This window comes from Globicephala melas, chromosome 18 (assembly GCF_963455315.2).
Source record: "Globicephala melas chromosome 18, mGloMel1.2, whole genome shotgun sequence".
In the NCBI taxonomy this organism is placed as follows: domain Eukaryota; kingdom Metazoa; phylum Chordata; class Mammalia; order Artiodactyla; family Delphinidae; genus Globicephala; species Globicephala melas.
The window spans coordinates 25,685,456-25,709,203 of record NC_083331.1 but is presented as its reverse complement, the minus strand read 5'-3'; the positions used below and the strand labels follow the sequence as shown (position 1 = coordinate 25,709,203).

General features: G+C 43.4%; 1 protein-coding gene and 1 long non-coding RNA gene across 3 annotated transcripts; both read right to left on the bottom strand.

Moving 5' to 3' along the window:
- Positions 1-557: 557 nt before the first annotated feature.
- LOC132593853 (uncharacterized) lies at positions 558-20,247 on the bottom strand. Of its 2 annotated transcripts, none has more exons than XR_009559789.1 (4): positions 19,870-20,247; positions 19,413-19,480; positions 19,169-19,315; positions 558-663 (listed from the first exon to the last, which is right to left on the bottom strand). It is a non-coding gene; the product is annotated as an uncharacterized lncRNA (long non-coding RNA). The 2 variants fall into 2 exon arrangements; XR_009559790.1 differs by lacking the exon at positions 558-663 and adding an exon at positions 14,768-14,896.
- A 120-nt stretch (positions 20,248-20,367) lies between these two features.
- Positions 20,368-22,445, bottom strand: LOC115839069 (protocadherin-8-like). The gene is given in 5 exon segments (XM_030830375.3): positions 20,368-20,828; positions 20,831-21,467; positions 21,469-21,928; positions 21,930-22,184; positions 22,186-22,445. Coding segments are annotated over 5 exon segments (2,073 nt in total).
- Between the last annotated feature and the right edge of the window lie 1,303 nt (positions 22,446-23,748).

Genomic DNA, 23,748 nt, shown 5'->3' with positions numbered 1-23,748 from the left:
CAGTGAGGTTCTCAAAGGGCACATCCCAAGAGTGAGTGTTCCAAGAGGGCAGGTAAGCAGCAAGACTTACGCCTGAGCCTCAGAAATCACACAGTGTCAAAGCAGATGTGCCCTATTGGTCAAAAGTGAGTCACGGGGCTCACTTTTGTTTTCAAAGGGGCAGGACAAAAATACTAGGGGGCACGATTCATTAAAGGCACACCTTTGGGGACTAATACGGTAAAACCACTGAAAAACAAAGAGAAAACTCTACAAAACAGTCAAATAAACTATGACATATTACCTTCAAAGGACCAACAAGAGGACTAATGCTGGCTTTTCAAAAATAAAATGATAGCATCCAGAAGATAATGGAATAACATTTTTAATTTTTTTTATTTATTTTCCTTTTTTTTTTTGGCTGTGGCAGATGGGATCTTCGTTGTGGCATGCAGGGTCTTTCATTACGGGGGTCGTTCATTACGGCGTGCGGTCTCTTCATTGTGGTGCTCAGGCTTCTCTCTAGTTGTGGCACGTGTTTTTTCTTTCTAGTTGTGGCGCTCGGGGTCCAGAGAGTGTGGGCTCTGTAGTTTGTGGCATGCAGGCTCTCTGGTTGAGGCACGTGAGCTCAATAGTTGTGGCATGTGGGCTTAGTTGCCCCACGGCATGTGGGATCTTAGTCCCCTGCATTGAAAGACAGATTCTTTACAACTGGACCACCAGGGAAGTCCCAACATTTTAAATTTAAATCCAGTTACTTGCTGAAAGAAAATAACTACCAACTTGGAATTATATATCTAACAGAAATAAGCTACAAAAATGAAAAAAGTAAAAAGATATAATTTACAATAGCATCAAAGGACATCAAATTCCTAGAACTAAATCTAAGCTATGTGCAAGTCTTTAGCACTGAATAAGAGATATTTTTTAAAGACTTACAGATTCAGTACAATCAAAATTAAACTTCAAGCCACTGCTTTTACATAATTCACTGGTTCTTCTCATGAAAATGAAAAGAGTTAAAAATAAATGAAGTAATCTAGAAGAACAAAGCTGGGATCTTATTCTACTATATATCAACACCTATTATAGAGTCAGAGTGGTAATGATGCAGGAATAGACAGACTGACCTATGGAACATAATAGAGATGTCAGAAACAGACCCACACATACATGGTCCCCTGATTAATAACAATAGCAAAGAGGCAATTCAGTACAAAAAGATTTATCTTTTCAATAAACAGTCCTGGGCCACTGGATATCCATGTTAGGGAAAAAATACGTGACCTGGTTTCTCCTTACTGCTTATAGTGAAATGTGAGAGAAGAGAGATAAATTAAAGGAATTGTCAGGCAAAACAGAACCAGAAACTACAGATGTGGAAAATCCTCAGTCTATTCATATTGCCAAAAATGAGAAAGCATGCTCGGAAGAGATCACCACAGGTGGGGCTGGACAATCACTCCATAAAGAGATTGTCCGGCAGCCAGCTAAGAAGAAGCCAGGAATAGAGATGGGATTATACCAGGAGACACACTGCCAGCTTGGGCTAAAGGAAACAGATAATGGACAAAAGGAAGGAAGGCTTTTGAACTTCTGGGATTCCACAGGATGGAACAATAGAGCTATTTAGCTGTGAACATGCCTTATCCCTCAAGAAAAGGGTTGAATGATCCCGAAGGTGATTCAGAGATGGGCAGGACTGCCACTGCCACTGAAGGTCCAGACAGCACAGGCCCAGGGTACAGGGCTGTCTTCTCCTTGGCTTCAGAGGGCCAGGCTGTTGCCACTAGTGCCTCAGAGACAGGCTGCCACCCAGAACCTTGGAGGCGGGGCCACTAGCCAGAGCCTCAGGGGCAGAGCTGCTACCTAGGACTGTGGAAGGGACAATGCTGCCCCAGTGGGCTCAGAGGGAGGAGAATCAAGCCCAAAAAGATTATTTTTTTTCTTTTTCTTTTTAATTTTCATTATTCTTTTGCTTTCTTTTTTTTAACATTTTTATTGGATATAATTGCTTTACAATGATGTGTTAGTTTCTGCTTTATAACAAAGTGAATCAGTTATACATATACATATATCTCCATATCTCTTCCCTCTTGCATCTCCCTCCCTCCCACCCTCCCTATCTCATCCTTCTAGCTGGTCACAAAGCACCGAGCTGATCTCCCTGTGCTATGCAGCTGCTTCCCACTAGCTAGCTATTTTACATTAGGTAGTGTATATATGTCCATATATACACTACCACTCTCTCACTTTGTCACAGCTTACCCTTCCCTCTCCCCGTGTCCTCAAGTCCATTCTCTAGTAGGTCTGCGCCTTTACTCGCATCTTGCCCCTAGGCTCTTCATGACCATTTTTTTTTTTTTTTTAGATTCCATATATATGTGTTAGCATACGGTATTTATTTTTCTCTTTCTGACTTACTTCATTCTGTATAACAGACTCTAGGTCCATCCACCTCACTACAAATAACTCAATTTCATTTCTTTTTATGGCTAAGTAATATTCCATTGTATATATGTGCCACATCTTCTTTATCCATCCGTCGATGGACACTTAGGTTGCTTCCATGTCCTGGCTATTGTAAATAGAGCTGAAATGAACATTGTGGTACATGACTCTTTTTGAATTATGGTTTTCCCAGGGTATATGCCCAGTAGTGGGATTGCTGGGTTGTATGAGGCAAGAATATACAATGGAGAAAAGACAGCCTCTTCAACAAGTGGTGCTGGGAAAACTGGACAGCTACATGTAAAAGAATGAAATTAGAACAATCCCTAACACCATACACAAAAATAAACTCAAAATGGATTAAAGACCTAAATGTAAGGCCAAACACTATCAAACTCTTAGAGGAAAACATAGGCAGAACACTCTATGACATAAATCACAGCAAGATCCTTTTTGACCCATTCCTAGAGAAATGGAAATAAAAACAAAAATAAACAAATGGGACCTAATGAAACTTAAAAGCTTTTGCACAGCAAATGAACCCATAAACAAGTTGAAAAGACAACCCTCAGAAAGGGAGAAAATATTTGCAAATGAAGCAACTGACAAAGGATTAATCTCCAAAATTTACAAGCAGCTCGTGCATCTCAATATCAAAAAAACAAACAACCCAATCCAGAAATGGGAAGAAGACCTAAACAGACATTTCTCCAAAGAAGATATACAGATTGCCAACAAACACATGAAAGAATGCTCAATGTCATTAATCATTAGAGAAATGCAAATCAAAACTACAATGCTATATCATCTCACATCGGTCAGAATGGCCATCATCAAAAAATATACAAACAATAAATGCTGGAGAGGGTGTGGAGAAAAGGGAACATTCATACACTGTTGGTGGGAATGTAAATTGATACAGCCACTATGGAGTACAGTATGGAGGTTCCTTAAAAAACTAAAAAAGGATTATTCTTGAGCCTTAAGATCTAATGGAATTTTCCTTGCTAGGTTTCAGACCTGCTTGGGATCCATCATCTCTTTCTTCTTTCCAATTTCTCTGTTTTTGAATCTCAAGCCTCACCCATATCTGATTTAGATGCTAGTTAGCAGAGACTTTGGACTTGGAGTTGATGCTGGAATTGGTTAAGACTTCTGGAACTGCTGGGATAGAGTGAATGTATTTTGCATGTGAGAAGGACATGAATTTTGTGCTAAAATATTAATTCATAGCTGCACTATATGTAATCAACCAAAATTGGCAACTACCCAAAGGCCTATAAATAGTAAAATGGAGGGACTTCGCTGGTGGCGCAATGGTTAAGAATCCGCCTGCCTATGCAGAGGACACAGGTTTGAGCCCTGGTCCGGGAAGATCCCATAAGCCACGGAGCAACAAAGCCCGTGCGCCACAACTACTGAGCTTGCACTCTAGAGCCTGTGAGCAACAACTACTGAGCCCACGTGCCACAACTACTGAAGCCCGTGTGCCTAGAGCCCGTGCTAGGCAACAAGAGAAGCCACAGCAATGAGAAACCCATGCACTGCAACGAAGAGTAACCCCTGCTCAGTTCAACTAGAGAAAGCCCGCGTGCAGCAACAAAGACCCAATGCAGCCAAAAAAAATTTTAAACAAATAAATAATATTTTTGTTAAAAGAAATATATAAAAAAATAGTAAAATGGATAAATGAATATTGGTAGATCCACACAACAGAATGCTATAAAGGTTAGCATCCACTCTTTATAACTGAATGCAACAATGTAAGTGAATCTCGCAAATATAAATGAGTAAAGGAAGTCATCACAAAAGAGCATCTAACATATGATTCCATATACACAAAATGCAAAAACAGTCCAATGTAATCTATGATGTTAGAGTCAGGAGAGCGGGCATGCTTTGATGGGAATAGACTGGAGAGGAACATAAGGGCTCCCGGAATGCTGGTCACAGACACGTTCAGTTTCTTGATCTGAGTGCTGGTTACACAGGTGTAATCAGGTTGTAAAAATCCATTGAGCTGGATGCTTATTATGTGTGCACTTTTCTGTATATGTATTATACTCTAATAAAGTTTTTCTTTAAATGAAGAAAAAAATGCTTTCAGATAAATAAAATACAGAGAGTTCAGAGCCAGCAGGTCCAGAGTAAAATAATTGTGAGTTTTTCAGGCAGAAGAAAATGATTCTAGGTGGAAAAATGGAAATGAAAGAAAGCATGAAGAATAACAGACTATAAATAGGTATGTAAAACCAAAGAAATATTGACTGTATAAAACAATAAGAATAGTATCTTATGAAGTATAAAGTACATGTAGAATTAAAATACATGATAATAGCACAAAAGATAAGAATGGAATCAATGCAAAGTATTCTACATGCTTACATTTTCCAGGAAATGGCAAAAAAAAAAAGGACTAATTCATAGTAGATTCTTATTAAGTCCAGCATGTATGTTATAATCCCTAAATACTAAAAGAAAAATAAAACAAATTATAGCCAAAGGCAAGTAAATAAAGGGGGAAAATGGAATAGTAATGTTCAAAATTGTTGATTAGTTCAAAAAAAGGCATGAAAGAAGAAAAACAAAGAAAACAAATAGTAAAATAGTAGACTTAAGTACATTAAATAGTACTTATATCAACATAAATGAACTAAATATTTTAAGACTAGAATTTCATTTAGTTTCATTATTTAACAAGCATTTCCTGAAAGTCTACTGGAGTCAAACAAGATGCTCACTGAAGCCCTATACAGAGAGAGAAGGGAAAAGTTGCTCGACTTTCTCTTTAGATGGGTTGCATAAGGACCAGACTTTTGATACCCCCTAACTTTACCAGATCTGAAGTACAAAAGGAAACAGGAGACGAAGTATGAGTAAAATCAGGTCACAGTGTATATTTTCCACTTCCCAAACCACCCCAGCCCAGGTCCACACAAAACTACACGTGAGAAGTTATCTTACTCATCAGAGTCAACCATCTCTACTCTCCACGACAGTGGGAAATCCATCATCTTCCCAGGCTGCTATGGACTCGGGCATCTGAGAAGGGAACTCACCAAGCAAAGAGTAGATGGCTACAGAAGAGACGGCTCTGACAGACACCTGCGCCCCCAACTGTCCCCAAGCTCAGCTGTCTCTTTCCCCTCAGGGCAGAGCAGATGCTTAGCAAGAAGGAAAGCTCTGGAAAGGGGTTTCCAAGTCCAGTCAAATGTGGACAAGCTTTAGGGCTGAGAGAACATGTATGTTCTGACCTTTTTCTCATAAAGTAATTTTAGTAAAGAAAACTATGAAACATTTTTTTCACTAAATTGTTCTTTGGTTCGCTTTAGAAAGCATGGGTTCCAGCTCAGATAGCTGTTTTAAAAACAGCAGCAACAACAACAAAAGCTCGTGGCATAAAACTGGATTCTTTCAGTTTTCTGTATAATTATGGTTAAATGGAGTTTATAAATGTGACTCTTGTAGTCAATAATCTCGAAGCCTTTTTAAAAACACAAAGTTTAATATCTAGCTCAATCATTTTCCAAGTTTATCTTAGTCTTTCTGAGGGAATGTGGGCAGTTGATTGCATGGTATTGTAAGTATGACAGTTAGGATCCCAGAAGAAAAATTAGTAGCCTTAAGGGAGCAAGTTCATATTAAGAGAAGAAAGACTCATATCTACTCCCTACCCCAGTTTATTCCCTATCTCCAGGAAAAAAAAAAAATTAATAGAAGCTGCAGCTCCAAATTTTGTACCAGTTGCTTGATTTATTTGACCACTTTTCTAAAACACTGGTTTGATCAAATCACAAAAGAAGTCAAATTTATGTGTTTGACTTTCCCCACTCTCCTATCCTAGTTTCAACACCAGAAAAGTGCTAATAAGTTGGGGAAAAAATGAACACTATTCAAGGGGCAAGAGGGAGAGACAGAAAAGATTCAGATAATCCACAAATCTGTAATAAGTCTCAGAATTAATGAATGTAAATTATATATACATTGAGCTAGGTAAAGACGGGGGGGCACCAAGATATATATATATATATATATATATACAAGGGCACACTATCAGTGGAGATGTTATAAACCTGCTCAGATATACAATGAGCTATCTTAACTTTTAGTTGTCATGCACTGAGCATTTTCAAAATACATGTTTATAATTTCTTAGCTTACAAAGGTTTTGTTACCTTTAGAGAACATTATAAAAATAAGTCAAATGGCATTACCATAACCAGAAAGAGGAGGGCAAAAGAAAGTTAAATACCTTAGGCCCTTTATACTTGTAAAAGTAATTTTTTTTTACATGAGAAAGCTAGCGGTTTGTGGATTTCAGAAAAGGGGAATGGGTTGCAAAAGGGTTAAAGTCACCTCAAAGAATCACTGAATTACAAACATAACCCCTGACCAGGCCACTAACTGTTTTCGAGTGTTTTACGTAAAACTCAAAATTGAATTTGCCAACAGACATGGAAAATTAAATTCCCTTGAGGAAGTTGCAAAGGCTTACATTTTGCTACGGGAGAAATAGAACATTAATGGAAGTTGCACAATATCTGTCTTTTTTAATCAAAATCTCAACAGGGCCCTGAACAGTAGCATGCCTCAAAGGAAGCAGCACGGAGAGAGGAAGAAAAGCACCCCTTTGTGCAAGCCTGCTGAGTCTATTAGGAGCACGCATGATGGATGAGGGATGCGCAGGCAGAGGACAGATCACATCTTTGAGTGGCTGAACATGCATTTAGATTGTTCATCCGCTCCTGGTGATTTCAGCAGAGAAACTACCAAAATGGGTTTTTAAGTACTTTGCTTTCTAGACCTATAGACCTATAAAATGAAGAACTAACAAGCTAAAAGAAAGGCAGTAAGGCAAGTTGGGACATGCCCTGAACCCAGAAGATGTGGTCTGGCATTGAAGCTCCGCCATTCACCAGTGCTGGGACTTGCCTAAGTAATTTAACCTCGATTTTCTTATGTGTAGAAGATAATAACACTGCCTGCTTCACAGGATTGAAATATCATTGTACACGTGAAAAGTCTGACAGATATTAGTTACCACTACATCATCAGCTGATGCATTTAATTAGGAAATGCATTGGCATGGCCAATGCAGGGCTGGGGGGTGGCATACTGCCTGGGGAATGACCAGCAGGCTGTCCCCTAGGAGACCTCAGGGAATTGCATTCATTACCTTTGTCAATTTATCATAATACAGTGTCCAGCCCTCAGAGAGGCAGATTCAAATCCCTGATTTTTCAGCACTACGAAAATAGATCCTTTTCTGAATAGCAAAAATCACGTCAAGCAACCTCATGGTTCTGATGTATAAAACCAAAATTGTAATCTAATTAATTTACAGTGAAAATTTTACTTTGCATAGGAACAGAATACATGCTTCCATAGGTCCAGCCCATTCTCTCCCTGAAAACAAGCTTACATGGAAAACCAAACCATAGGCAGGAGGAGGAAGGTCGCTTGGGGATAAGAACTCAGGTGAGTAGGTAATCAGCACATTTCAGGTGTCCATCTCTTTATAGGCCCTCAGGTGTAATATGTCCTCAGGGCTATCTGAGAGGTGGGCCTGGCTCCTGTGATCAGGGCTTGGGGTATTGTCTATATGACTGTCCCATCTCCATTTTAGGGGAGGTAGACCATTGAGGCTGGGGCAGGGCGCATAAGCAGGAAGGTGGCAGGAGACAGAACTGAAAACTAAGCATGGACTAGAGCATATGCCATCTATAAAATATGTCTACCAAAATATCTATGAATGTCTGTGACTGCCTCCTGGGCCTTACGTGGGAGAAGTTCTACAGGTTTTCTTGCCTCCAGGTTGGAAAGAAAGTACTTTCAAGCTGCGTGCTATCTGGAAGACTCTCTCCCATTACTTAGAAATGCCTATCAATCATCTCCCCAGCTACAGTGGCCTGAGCTAGAGGCTTATCATCCACCACTTTATTACTTCATGCCTCTTTCAGGGTATCACGACAGCACCACGGGCTGACGGGGGTGCACGAGGTGCAGAGCATGTGGCCTACAGGCTCAATTAAATGGCAAATTAACATTCACCAAAGCAGAAAAAAAGTGGGCTACCAAGTTTTTGTGAGTTTTCCAAAGGATTCTTGAACTAAAGAAACAGTTCATTTATTATTACTGGGCTCTAACCCTTCCATTTAAATGCCCTCATGTGCCTGTCAAGTTCACTGCTGGCTTGAAATATAGCCAGAAGACAAAATGATCGACTGATCTAACTTTCCAAGAACTACTGTAAAAAAATGTTTCTACTAAAGGGTCTTTTTTTTAAATCAGAGGCTCATACCACTGTCAAAAAAATTGTAATCCACAGAGGACTTTATTGTTGTTCACCTACTTGAAAAGTTAGTTTAAAAAAAATAATAATAGCCAACCAAAAGAGATGAAAAAAAAAAACCTAATTGCACCAAACAGAAAGGAAAAAAGAGAAAAAATTAGGAATGTTTGGAATAACAAACTACATCCATTTAAGCAAGACAAGAGGGAAGTGAAAAATGTTTCTGATGGTAATAATAAATATTTATTAAGTGATAACTATGGGCAAAGCATTGCTCTAAGCATTTTATACGTACTATCTCATTTAGCTATTACAAAATCCCTATAAAGTAGGTACTGTTATCCCCATTTCAGGTGAGGAAACCAAAACCAAAGAGATTATAGTATTCCTTTTGAGAAAGAAGACACTATTTTCACTGTTCCTTTAGGTCACTTTTTATATGAATAGTAGCACTCGAGGACAGGGCAAGATTACACATTCTGTGTTACGCTAGGTCACAAGGCCTCACAACTTGTCAAATCCTATACAAATCCCATCTGACCAAGGCAGCATGGATTGATCTTTAAGAAAACCAGGCACATTGTGGAAACCTGTTCTGTAATATACGGGTCAAGTCATTACCCTAAGATGTAATGCTGTATTGTCAAGAGTTCAAGAAAGCGAAACCGGTGGACTGAGTTCTGAGGAGAGCTGCTGTTTCACTTCCACTCTGAAGGCTAGTAAGATATTCTCTCATGTTGCTGGGCAGCGGCAACGAAGTGCAGCTCCCAGTTAGCCATGTACGTGATCATGAGGGTTTATCAGGATGTAACTCCGTTGTAACTTGAGGAAGGAGACAGATCCCAAAACAAAACTATCTCTACAACTTATGTCAGAGTGCTCTGCCTATGTTTTCCTCTATCTCTACAACTTATGTCAAAGAGTGCTCTGCCTATGTTTTCCTCTAGGAGTTTTATGGTGTCCAGTCATATATTTAGGACTACTAAAACTATGTTGAATAAGAAGTGGCAAGAGTGGGCAACCTGGGACTTCCCTGGTGGCGCAGTGGTTAAAAATCCACCTGCCAATGCAGGGGACACGGGTTCGAACCCTAGTCTGGGAAGATCCCACATGCCGTGGAGCAACTATGCCCGTGTGCCACAACTGCTGAGCCCATGTGTCCCAACTACTGAAGCCCATGTACCTAGAAACCGTGCTCCGCAGCAAGAGAAGCCACCGCAGTGAGAAGCCCGCGCACGGCAACAAAGAGTAGCTCCCGCTCGCCGCAACTAGAGAGAGTCCGTGTACAGCAACGAAGACCCAACGCAGCCAAAAATAAATAAGATAAATAAATTTATTTAACAACAACAAAAAAAAGAGTTCAAGAAAGCTTGGGAGAATTCAGTTAGCCTGTTAAGTCAGTCTTGGTCCAAGCTTCTGACACCACATTACAAAAGGGCTCCTCTGTACAACATCCAACAATAAGAATCAATAGACCTTAAACTGAGATGAGTAAGAGTCTGAAAGAGGGTGATAGGACAGGCAGCTGGCTGAAGTTTTTCCTCCCACTACAGCTAAACATTTCATCTGCCTCAAGCAAGTGAAATGACCAGCCCACACCTAATTAAACTGCATAGTGATGGCGCTGTGCCACCTTTACAGCATGACAGACACATAGCCTCGCCGGTAGCCACAGAAATCAATAGTTGACATTTGCTCAATGAAATACAAATTGAGAGTAGCTAGCTTCACTTTTTATTCAGCAAACTCAAGTCTGCAATCAATCCCTGTGCCTGTGTAGACTATGGAAATTGGTTTTAAATGGATTTGTTTCTTCCTTAGCTAATTACAGTACACAAGTAAATTCATAATCAATTGCTACCTCTACTTTTATTGTATACGTTTCCATGAGCAAAATAAGTCTGTCAAAGATGGATATTATGATGTTTTTTTACAGAGAGAAGCTACTAAGTGCTCCACATACGTTGTAATATATCAGCTAGTTGATGTTAATTTAAAAGACTGTCTTATTTGTCGAACAAATGTGAAACCTCCCCTGTGGTTACCAGTTAAGCGTATAAAAAGTTCTCAGTTTTATCAAGAGCCTACTTGGAAAAATAGAGCTTTGAAGAGTGTCTGGCACATTATAGACAGTGCTCAGACAATGTTAGCTGTTATTGATGTAGTGGGTGGTGTACAATGAGTAACACTGGAGTCAGGAAACGAGGTTCATATACTAGATCCATCACCCTTTTGTTTGGGTTTTCAAAAATTCATTTTTAATTGAAGTATAGTTAATTTACAATGTTGTGTTACTTTCAAGTGTACAGCTAAGTGATTCAGTTATCATATATATGTGTATACATACATACACATATGTATATATATTCTTTTTCAGATTCCTTTCCATTATAGGTTATTATAAGATATTGAGGATGGTTCCATGTGCTATCCAGTATAGGTCCTTGTGGTTTACCTATTTTATATATAGTAGTGTGTATATGCTAATCCCAAACTCCTAATTTATCTCCTCCACCCCCGCTATCCCATTTGGTAACCATGTTTGTTTTCTATGTCTGTGAGTTTGTTTATGCTTTGTAAATAGGTTTGTGTGTATCTCTTTTTAGATTCTACCTATAAGTGATATCATATGATATATGCCTTTGTCTGACTTACTTCACTTAGTATGATAATCTCTAGGTCCATCCATGTTGCTGCAAATAGCATTATTTCATTCTTTTTTATGGCTGAGTAATATTCCATTGTATAAATATACCACATCTTCTTCAACCATTCCTCTGTCAATGGACATTTAGGTGGCTTCCATGTCTTGGTTATTGTGAATAGTGCTGCTATGAACACTGGGGTGTGGGGTGCATGTATCTTTTCGAATTAGAGTTTTCTCTGAATATATGCCCAGGTGTGGGATTGCAGGATCATATGATAGAGTTACAGTATCATCACTCTTGACTCAACAGTTCTAATCCTGGGTATATGGCCAAAAGAAGCAAGTGTTACATCCACCAAAAAACGTGTAAATGTATTCACAAAAGCCAAAAACTTGAAATCACCCTAATGGCCATCAACGGTAGAGTGGGCAAATAAATTGTGGCAAATTCACAAATTGAATACTACACAGCAGTGAGAAAGAATGAAAAGCAATGGATGAAGCGCACAGACATAACTGTGAGCCAGGCTGTACTGTTCCATTTATATAAAGTTCAAGTACAGGAAAAGTCAGATGGTGAAAGAGGTTTGAATAGTGGTTTCTTTGGGAAGAGTTATTGCCTGGGAAAGGTGCACGAAAAGGAGCCATCAAGGGCGCTGGAAATGTTCTATTCCTTGATCTGGGTGGTGGTAACATGAGTGTATACATATAAAATTCCATCCAGCTGTAAACCTAAAATTCAGGTACTTTAATGTTATAGCGTAATTCCTTCACCGACTATATGACCTCAAACAAATCATCCTCTCTAAACCTCCATTTCCTCATCTATAGAATGGGGATGATAATATAACTACCTCCTAGGATAATTATGAGGTATAAATACAGTAATTCATGTAAAGCATTTAGCATGGAGCCTTGTATACAATGAGCATTTGATAAATGTTGCCCATTGTGGTCTCTCACTGAGAATGCAGTCATCAACAGGCAGGATGCAGGAGTTATAAATTGCTTGAGGAATCATACTTAAGGTAGAAGCTAACATCACAAATGTATGTGAACCTGGTTTTAAGAAAAACAAAGACATCTAATCCTATGTTTATAAACTTGAGGGAAAATTTTAGATTCTCAGCTTCTAAATATTGTTTCCCACAGAATTCATTTACATAACAAATTACTCTTAATGAAGTTGAAATACTATTCAACGTAAACCAAAAGATGGGTGTGCATTTCACTTTGAAGGTATCTCTTGTGTAATTTTAGGTACACTCGTTCATGTTTGCTCCACTCTCGCTGGGGCTTAGACCACCGATTCTGGAAGGCTGATGGTTGGGGCCACATACTAACTCTGTAGACACCACAGGACCTGGAAACCGATTTCTACAGCAGTGATTTTCTACGGAAGGCCAGCAGCCAAAGGAGTTTAAAGGACTTTCTAGCGTCTCGCCTGAGCGTAGGTAAAGAATGAATTACTGATCATGAAAATGGCTGAATTCCTGCTTGGGCAAGTTTAGGAATAACAGTAGGTTGATTTTATCATGACCATTGCTGCAAAATCTCTAAGGTTATAGGACTGAATATGAGAACTACAAATTTAAGGTGCTAGCTAGAATAGCAGAGGAGCCTTTAGAAATTAGAGTTTCTGCCTGCAGAAAACCTTGTAGTATTGGGAATTCTTTTTGGGTTTTTTTTTAACGATCACACTGCCACAACTTGTGGAATCTTAGTTCCCCGACCAGGAATCGAATCTAGCCCCAGCAGTGGAAGCGAGGAGGCCTAATCACAGGACCTCCAGGGAATTCCCGGGAATTCCTGTCATTCGACATTTTTCAAATATTTTATAATAAATAATATAATGTGTCCACCCATTTTTAGATACTTCTATGAACCAATAAAAGACTGATGTCATGAACCAGGGAAGCATGGAGAACAATGAAAACACCGTCAGCCTGTAAATGTGCCGAGCAACGATGGTGGGTCAGTGGCTCCGTCAACAAGTCCAGCCTGTGGATGTGGTCCTCCAGCCTGGCCCTCCTTCTAAACCCACTAGAACTGTGATAATGGAAAGGTTGTACAGCCTCTCTGCCCAATACCGTAGCCACTAGCCACACATGGCTAATGTGACCAAGGAACTGAATTCTTCATTGTACTGAATTTTAATTCATTTAAATTTAAGCAGCCACATGTGGCGAGGGATTATTGAATTGGGTGGACAGTTCTTGCCAGTCAGATCTTGATGAGCCCGGACCCTTCCTATTGGGGAGATACTAGTGTCCTGCCCTTGCAGATCCAATTCTTCCCATGGTCTGAGCCAATCTTGAAGCCAACAAGACATAATCCAGATCCTTCCATCCCATCACCCAACCTTGCTGCCCCTGGATCTGGTCAGCTGTTCACCTAAGCCTTCCAGTCACTGCATTGGGCGTTTGATCTCTCCTTTTGCCCCCGGTCTTCTGCCTCAGTGTCTGCCTCGCTTCTTGTTCACAGCTAAGGGAAGAGTCCTGTTGGGAGCTCTAACCCAGATGACTGAGGCCTTAAAACGCTCTCTAGGTCCTGCCATCCCTGCTCCCTGCAGCCCTGCCTCAGATGGAGCTGCGGCTGTGAATGGGCTGAGTGCCCAAAAGCACAACATCACCGGTCATCTGTATTTGGTTTTCACCCATTGCCAGAATCTGCCACTGCTCTACCCACTGAGCACCAGGCAACCCTCTCAGATGTTAGGCTAGAGAAACGGTTTGGGTTCCCCCAGCCCAGTGGTGCCCGTCCACAGCTTCTTCTTTCTCCCCATTGGGCCTATGGTCACAGCTGGGGTCCAGATTCTTCATCCAGCCTAAAGTTATTCAAAGTTAAATTATGTTCCCAGTAAAACTGTAAACACTTAACTGTATATGAACAGCTAGATGAATATTTTATTTACATTCATAAATGATCCTAGAAAATAAAATATACGTTCACTAATTATATTTGTGGCAATAAAAGGCTCTCATCTAGAACTCTTTGGTAAAATAGCGTGGATTATATAAAATCATCATGTACTCTGACATTGACTATTATCGTAATTTAGGGAAACGTCTGTCAAAACCAGGAGGCTCGTGGGTGCAGCTTGGCTTATAAATACTTGACAGAAACATAAATGTGTATATTCCCCAGACGTAACTGTCTATGTGAGTTGCAGCATTTCGGAATGAAGTGGCTATTTCTGAGGCAAGTGAAGGTGATTCATCCACTGAAGGATGATTTAATTCATCATTCTGTCCAAGAAGTGTGGAAGGTGGCCCTGCTGGCCTGCAGTTCTGAACTCTGTCACATACACTTGGCCACCAGCACTTGGGGACGCATAGGCTTGAAAATAACATCCTTTGAGTTCTTAGTGTTCTGGCTGGAAACCCATATTTCTCAGCTGGGAAACGTGAGGGCAACGGGTACTTGAAGAGAGTACAGTCCTGTAGCTGTTTTCATGATGCGATGAAATGCCTGGATGAACCTTTCAGGATCCTTAAATGTTTTTTGTTCTGAATGATCTGAAACAACTTGGAAATAAAGTGAAATAGTTTTAAATGTTTTAAATAACCAGAATGCTACATAGCGATATACTTAAAAATGCAAACAGCATTCAGTTGCCCAGAGACTGGTTTTCTAGCTGTTTATTTTTTTCTTCCTCTGAATTTTCTACCAATGACTTGTACCTCCACCTGCTGGTGCACTGAGGAAATGAAATGGGAATTAAAATCCAAGCAAGTAAATTAAACGATTTGTGAGAATCTCTGATACAGGTTTGGTGGGAGAAATGGTCAGAATTACAGTCTAAAATGAAGTTTCTGAAGATTATTGGGTTATGGGGGCGAGGGGGTGGTGCTGTGATGAATTGGGAGATTGGGATTGACATATGTACACTAATATGTATAAAAGGGATAACTAATAAGAACCTGCTATATAAAAAAATAAATAAAATAAAATTCAAAAAATTTTTAAAAAGATTATCGGGTTAATCCACTCATCCTCTGTGTTAACTATTAAAAGTGAGATGCAAAAAGCAATTTAAAATACCTGTGATAAACATCTTATCTCCAGCTGTCAACATCTAATTCAATTATCTTGCCATCACCCACGTGGCATCCCTTCAACACTCCCACTAAAAGTTTTACAAGAAAATGCAGCAGAGAGTTGAAGTATAAACCAAATCATAAATTGGAACAGCTCATGAAGTCAAAGACAGATACATCCTCAGAAATGTAAATCGGTCCTAAATCTTCAGCAGGCTCATAAAATAAGTGTGTAAAACCCTACTGAAACTACGCTACAGCAGAACATTTTAAAAGCATGGACTCCAAAGCCAGACTTCCTGAGTTGGAAATCCAGCTCTACCCCTTACAGCTGGGTGGCCGTGATCAAATTACTCCAACAAGTCTATGCCTCAGTTTCCCCATGTGCGAAACGGTGTTAAATGACAGTACCTACTTAATAGCATTAGCATGAGGATTAAGTGAGTTAATACTTGTAAAGCACCTGGAACAGTTCCTGACACATGGTAAAACTTGTATAAATGCTCAATAAATAAATAAAATGTAGCTGTTGCATACTGGCAGGAGGAAATGTGATTGTTATTACCGAGAAACGAGAAATGGTATTTTCTCATGGTGAACACATTGCCTTGATCACATTATTGTTTGCTAAAACTGCACCTTGAGCTATGATGGATTTAGAGAGCTTGCCTATTATTATAAAGAGGAAACTGAGGTAAGGGAAGAATAAGCTGGTAATTCCCTAAATAGTGAATAAACAGGAGGAGTTCCAGGAATTTGATTTTGTTTTGTTTTGTTTTGGGAAAAGGCTTATTTACCATTAAATGATCTGGAAAGATACATTTACTGTAAAATCTTCAAGTTTTAAGATGATACTAAAATTGTCCACAAAACAAAGTAGCACAATGGAACTTGTAAAAACAAGATAAATTTATCCTAATATAAAATGTGATATTTATGTGATATATTTATCCTAATATAAAATGTGATATTATAATCTGAAATAGTCATACAGTTGTGATGTATATTCTGGTTAGACCACACCTTCATTCATCCATTCAGTAAAAAAATGTTAGTACACATCTGATGCCAGTGATTCAGCATGGAACAGGGAACAAATAATAAACAAACAAATATATAAAATAATATGAGGCAGTGATAAATGCTATGATGGAAAATAAAGCAGGGTGGAGAGTGGCAGTGACAGTGGGGAGAAGCACTGTGCAGTTAGGAAGACCTCTTTGAGGATGGATATCTGAGCAAAGAACTAAATGAAGGCAGAAAGCAAACAATATGGATGTCTTGAGAAAGAACTTACCAGGCAGAGGGAACAGCAAGACCCTGAGGTCTGAAATAAAGACACGTTTGGTCAAGTCAAAAAAACAAGAAAGCCAATAAAATGACCTAAATTATCAGGGGAAGAGTGGTAAGAAATCAGATGGGAGAAGCAGCCAGGAGCCAGATAATACAGGACTTTATGGGCCATGCATGGCTTGTTTACAAACACGGCCCCAAAATTCTTTAATAATTTTCCAATGTAGACATGGGGTCTTTATCCCCTCCCTTGGAATCTGGTGGGCTTAAGATTGCTTGGACCAGTAGAATATGATGGAAATGACTATGTCTTTCTGAGGTTGGGTCATAAAAGAAGATGGGTCTTTGTCTTGTCTGTTGGAGCATTCATGTTTGCAACCGTAAGCTAGCATGTGACTTTCCTGAGGCCGCCATGCTGTGAGAGAATCAAGCCACCTGTACAGGACACATGTAGCCCCCCTTCCCACCCCCAAGTCTGCAATCCTAGAATTTCAGTCACCCTAGTTACCACGCCAGACACATGACTGAATAAGCCTTCAGATGACTCCAGCTCCCAGCCATCACATCTTCTCAGCTAAAGCCTCAGAAACTGAAACAGACACAAGCTATGTCCCGTCCAAAATGGCCAGAGAATCCATGAGCATAATATGATTGTTGTAAACCGCTGTATCTGGGGCTAGTTTGTTACCCAGCATTCATAACTGGGACACCATGATAGGGATTTTAGATAAGTGAGAAATCTTTGGAGAGTTGATTAACATAATCTGATTTATGAAGTAAAAGGATCACTCTGGTTCCTGCAGAGAGAACAGACTGCAAGAGGGCAAGCATGCAAGCAGAGAGGCCAGTTTGGAACCTACTGCAGTTGTCCAAGCAAGAGATGATAGTGCCCTGGCTAGGGCAGCAGCAATGAAGATAGTGAGAAGAGCTTTGATTGACAATATAGTTTCAAAGTAATTCCAATAGGATTTGCTGATGGATTGGAAGTTGCGTGTGGGAAGACACAAATCAAGAATGACACAAAGGATTTTGGACAGAGCAAGCAACTAAGTGAATAGAGGTGTCATTTCCAGAGCTACAAACATTAGAGGAAGAGTGGGTTTGGGGAACAGAAATCAAGAGTTCAGTGTTGAACATGTGATATGTTCATTAAACACCCAAATGGAGATGTGGAAGAAGCAAGTAGGTATACAAATTTGGAGGTCAGGAGAGAGGCTGTTTCCGTAGTACTATGTTCAACTCTAAGTGCCTCATTTTAGGAAAGATATATACAAACTAGAGAATATTCAGAAGAAGGGGACCAGGATGCAGATACTTTTAAAAGCCATACCATTTAAAATAAAAAATGTTGAAGGAACTAAACATAGGGTGGGCAAAAGTATCTATGATGGTGAAGAGGCACTTGAATCAGTAGGACATACCATCAGGACTCATCTCTGAGAGACTAAACATCTAATGCCCACTTTTGTAGAGACTAACATAAAACACCTCAAAATTGACTATGCCTTTCCCCACAGGAGCTACCGTTCCAGAACCAGACACCATTACAGAGATTTTGACCTCAACACTACAGGAGATGGACTGAATAGCATAAGGCTGTATTGGTACAGGATTCACTGAACAGAGCAAAGCCAAAAAAACCCACACGCTCCTCAAAAATAAATAAATAATATTTAAAAAGAAATATCAAAAAAAGAAAAAAAATCTATCCCCATATGTTCCCAGCAAATGGCATACTGGCCTATATGAAATTTACCTATTCATATGCTGTTCCCTTCTGGAATACCCACAGGGGGGAAGTTATCCTTAGTGCTCATGACACTAAGTTATTTTAGTATTAATAACCACAATATTCTGATTTTTCAGTATTTTAATCTTTTGCATTAATAGATGCAGTTTAGTAGGGTGAGTAAGAGCAGGAAATCTGGGGCTTCCCTGGTGGCGCAGTGGTTGAGAGTCCGCCTGCCAATGCAGGGGACACGGGTTCGTGCCCCGGTCCGGGAAGATCCCACATGCCGCAAAGCAGCTGGGCCCGTGAGCCATGGCCACTGAGCCTACGCGTCCGGAGCCTGTGCTCCGCAACGGGAGAGGCCACAACAGTGATGAGGCCCGTGTATCGCAAAAAAAAAAAAAAAAAAAAAGAGCAGGAAATCTAAAGCCAGAATTCCTGGGCTAAGATCTTAACTCCAACACTTGGGCAAACTACTTAAACTCTCTGTGCCTCAGTTTCTTACCTCATTAGATTTATCATGGGGAATAAATAAGTCAATAAATGTATTTAAAATACACAGAAACAGCTATATAGTCAGCGATTAAAAATATTAGCTCTATTCAGCAGCATTCAGAGTACTCCCATCTCTGAATGTACAGTTAAGACCCCTTGTTTAGTTTTTTTAATTATGCATTTGGGCATATAATATTATGACTTTGAAAGCAAGAACTTCAAAGTCACAGGTGTGAACTTACCCTCTTGCTTTGCAATCATTCCAAAAAGTGCTTTCTTGATATCAGAACTGTTGTCATTCTCTACTGATATCAGAACTGTTGTCATTCGATTCACTGTCTCCTTTTCCACTATCTCTCACACTAAACTCACCTGGATTTGAATGTGTCCTGGAAGTGAAAAGGAAAGAACTACTCTGTTATCCATAAAAATGTACAAAATTTCAAACCCATGGCTTAGAGATAATGATAAATACTCTGCAATTACCTTAAACTTGCAGCAGATTTATCTTCTCCCCACAGGAATGTGGAATGAAAAGGACCTGAGACGGAACCCTGTTTAAAAAGAGGTGTGAGAGCAGCAGTTAATAATATTTCACCCTTAGATATCAGAACTGACAGAGCAGGCACAGCATCCCTCATCTGCAGTGCTGCAGGAAGACACCATTTAAACCCTGATGGAAAGGGATTCGAGCTGGATCCATAAGGAAGTTACCAGGGGCCGAAACAGCAGGAATAGACCTGGGCCTCCAGGAACCCATGAGCATCAGGCCTCCTCCTGCCCTCATCGGTGAAGAATTTTTCCTCTCAAATAAAAAATAAGTCCCGAAAAATTAGCCACTTGAAGTCCCAAACCTGATCAGACACTGAATTTTCATAAAGCTCCCAGCGTGAAAATTTACTGAATGCTAACGAGGACACTAAGAGAGCTGGGGGTGCGCTACCTGGGCCCAGGGGATCTCGTTCCTCTTCCGAGGCGAGGGGCATAAGGACACCGCACTGTTCCCGGACTGGGAAGTCTCGGCAGACTCGTTCTCCTACGCCTCTGAGGAAATGGAAAGCCGCGGTGTCTCCACGAAGAACCTTGGGTTGAACCTCCCAGGATCAGCCCCTGATGTCCTGCAACATGGGCAAGCCTGGCCACTGCTCACATGGCACCTGCTCTGTCTGTGCTCACAAAGCCTCTTCCTCCGCGTCGTGGCCTTGCCTGAGCAGGAACAAGTCACGGTGACGATGGCCACCGGCGGAAGGCCGCAGCCGCTGGTCAAAGTCCCGACCACAACCACGGAGAGGTCAGGGTGCCGTCCTGCTCCATGCGCCGTGCGCCTTCCCGCGGATACCTCCCATTCCTCGTTTGTCGGCGGAGGCGGCCGTGGCACCAGCACCAACTCTCCGCCAGGTGGCGCCGAGTGCGCGGGCACGAGGAGCAAGGTGGCCGTGCACTACCGGGCCGGCCGGCCTCCGGCCGGCACCACGACGGCCGCCGTCAGCGGGTCGGCGGGCTGCGGGGACAGGTGGCACTGCAGGGACAGCTCACCCGTGGCCGGGTGTAGCGCTAGCGCCCCGGGGCCGCAGTCGCTGCGGAGAATGTAAGTCAGGTCCGCGTTGAGGTCTTTGTCCGTGTCCCTAGCCTGCAGTCGGGTCAGCAGGTAGCCCAGGGGCGCGTCCCGGGGCCTAGGGGCCTGGGCTGAGTCACTGACGAGCGGCGGGGTCACCAGCCGAGGCGCGTGGTCGTTCTGGTCCTCCACATGCAGCCGCATCACGGCCCGGCCCCGGAGCGGCCGAGAGCCGCCATCGAGCGCCTCCAGCCCCAGCCGCAGCTCAGCCAGTTCCTCGCGGTCAAAGCACTGTCGTGCGTGCAGCTCCCCAGTGAGGGGGTCCAATGAGACGTAGGTGGACACGAAGCCTCCAGCAGCCGGTAGGTGACCTGGCCGTTGCGGCCCAGGTCCGGGTCCCTGGCGGCCACCGAGGCCAAGTAGGCCCCGGGCAGGTTGTTCTCACTCACCGACACCTCGTAGACCGGCCGCGTGAAGAGCGGCTCGTTGTCGTTCTCGTCGCTCACCCGCACCAGGTAGGGCCGCACGGTGCGCAGCGGGGGCGCGCCGCGGTCCTCGGCCACCAGCGTCAGGTTGTACTCGGCGATGCGTTCGCGGTCCAGCGACCCCGCGGTCACCACCAGGTAGCTGCCCGCGTAGGCCGGCTGCAGTCGGAAGTGCTCGTGCCCATAGAGGGCGCAGCGCACCTGCCCGTTGGCTCCCGAGTCCCTGTCCGAGGTGCTGACCAGCGCCACCAGGCTCTCGCGTACCGCCCCCTCTGGCACCAGAGAGATGGCTCCGGCCTCTGGCGTCCCGGGCCCGGTCGACGAGGTCGCGTCCGCACCCCCGAGAGCAGCGGCGGCGGCGGCGAAGGGCGAGGCGACAGGCGCGCTCGGGTCGGCCAGCGGGGTGATGGCGATGTCCGGCGCGTTGTCATTGACGTCGCGGATGCGCATGATGACCTTGCAGGTGGCGGCGCGGGGCCCGGGGCCGCAGGTGGCGGCGCGGGGCCCGGGCCGCCCGCACGTCCAGTTCGTAAGTGTCCTGGCGCTCGTAGTCCACGGGCCCGGCCAGGGTGAGGCGGCCCAAGCGCCGGTCGAGGCGGAAGAGGCGGCGCGCCTCGGGATGGGTACGGGAGCCGAAGGCGAACACCACGTCGCCGTTGGGGCCCTTGTCGGGGTCCGCCGCGTCCAGGTCGAGCAGTAGCGAGCCCACGGGCGCGTCCTCCGCCAGCTCCACCGCGGCGACGGCGCCCTGCAGGAAGGCCGGACTGTGGTCGTTCACGTCCAGCACGCGCACACTGAGGGCGGCCGTGGCGGAGCGCGGTGGGCGGCCTCCGGCCTGGGCCACCAGCTCCAGGTTGTAGGCGTCCTGGCTCTCGTGGCCCAGCTCCTGCAGCAGCACCAGGTCGGCGCACTGGGCACCGTCCGCGCGCGTCTGCAGCTCCACGCGGAATGGGCTGTGCGGCCAGGCACACGCTCTGCAGCCCATTGGCCTCCACGTCCTCGTCTATGGGCACCTCCAGGGGGATGCGCATGCCCACGGCCGCGCCCTCAGACACCTCCTCCGGGATCTGGGCCCGGGAAAAGCGTGGCTCGTGGTGGTTGACGTCCCTCACCTCCACCTCCACGTGCACCAGCCGGAACTGCTCCTGCCAAAAGCGTACCACTTTGAAGGCCTGGCCGCACAGCCGCTCGAGGTCCAGGCCCGCATCTCTGAGGACGGTCGCCCTCTTGCACCTGGACCAGCGAGCTGTTGATCTTAATAAGGTGGAACTGGCCTGGCACCTCGCGCTGGGAATTAAACAGGATGTGGTCAGACAGAACACCGATGAAGGTGCCGAGGGCTTCTTCCTCAAAGGTGAGGAAATTGACAGTTTCGGTGCAAGACCCTGACACCAGAAGCAGCAGCAGCAGAAGCAACAGGGACCCCAGTCCAGCCCTGTGTAAAGTGTCAGCGGGGAACCTGAGCCTCCAGTGAGACATTCCTGTTAGTCAAAGGGAAAGAAAAACACCAAGAATCCGAGTCTCTGCGCTCAGACTTCCAGCCTTCTCAAGGCCTCCTAAGTGCACAGTCAGGAGACACTTGCTGTCTTAAAAACTTTTCATCACTAAACCCTCTCTGCTATGTAATCGCTTTTCTCTGCCTGGGGCCCAAGCAAGCTTTTTCTGAACCCTACCGGGGAGGTTACGTAGGGAAGAATATGCAAATAAGCATCCATCTGGACCAATCCACAGTCTCCCGGCCTCTGGGTCATGTTCTTCCCTTGAAAGAGCTCACAGAAGGGCCTGGAGAGCTGAACAGTGGCCAGGGCAGTGCAGGGGATCATTAAGATCCTACAGGGCTTCCCTGGTGGCGCAGTGGTTGAGAGTCCACCTGCCGATGCAGGGGACGCGGGTTCGTGCCCCGGTCCGGGAGGATCCCACATGCCGCGGAGTGGCTGGGCCCGTGAGCCATGGCCGCTGAGCCTGTGCGTCCGGAGCCTGTGCTCCGCGATTGGAGAGGCCACAGCAGTGAGAGGCCCGCGTACCGCAAAAACAAAACAAACAAACAAAAAAAGATCCCTACAGAAGTTTATACTATAAAAACGCACCCTGCTTGCTTTGCTAGTGTGCCCGAATCTCACTTTGAGAGTATGCGCAGGGGACCCGCAGCATCTTTATTCCTTCCTGAGCACACAGAGTCCTCGGACAGAGGCACAATTGCTATTCTCCTTTACCATTTTGAAACAAATGCATATATGTATCCTTTGCCACCCACGGTTATCCATCTATATTGGGTTATCATTTCCTGTATTGAAAGATTCTGGGGGAGCAGCTTCTCCAGAGTCAGGCAGTCTCTAATCAGAGAAGAATTGTTTTCCAAAGTAATCATTTCTGAATAGCTTTTCCCAAGCAAAGAAACCATTAATGATGAAATTTCAGCCCCTTCATCTCCTTTTATGTCAGTAATTACTTATCCATGAAGACTCGGTGTCAGTCAGGGAGGTTAGTCAGCCACAATTCACTGCAAGGGATAGTTAAGGGTAAGAAAAAGATTTAGGGAAATACATTGCAGTCAGTCTCGTTAGAAAATTGTTATACACCAATTATTCTTTAAAAGCCCTTGGCTGAAGAAAACCGCAGGTGGCCTGATAGGCTGAAGGCTAAAGAAACATTAAACCATCTGTCTAAAGCACAATAGTCCTATATTAAGTTCTCTTTATGTGTGAAGTGTTCTAAATGCTGAACAGTCCCACATGTTAATGATGACATTGTTCCTCGTGCCATGGAGCCGTCAGCAAGGCAG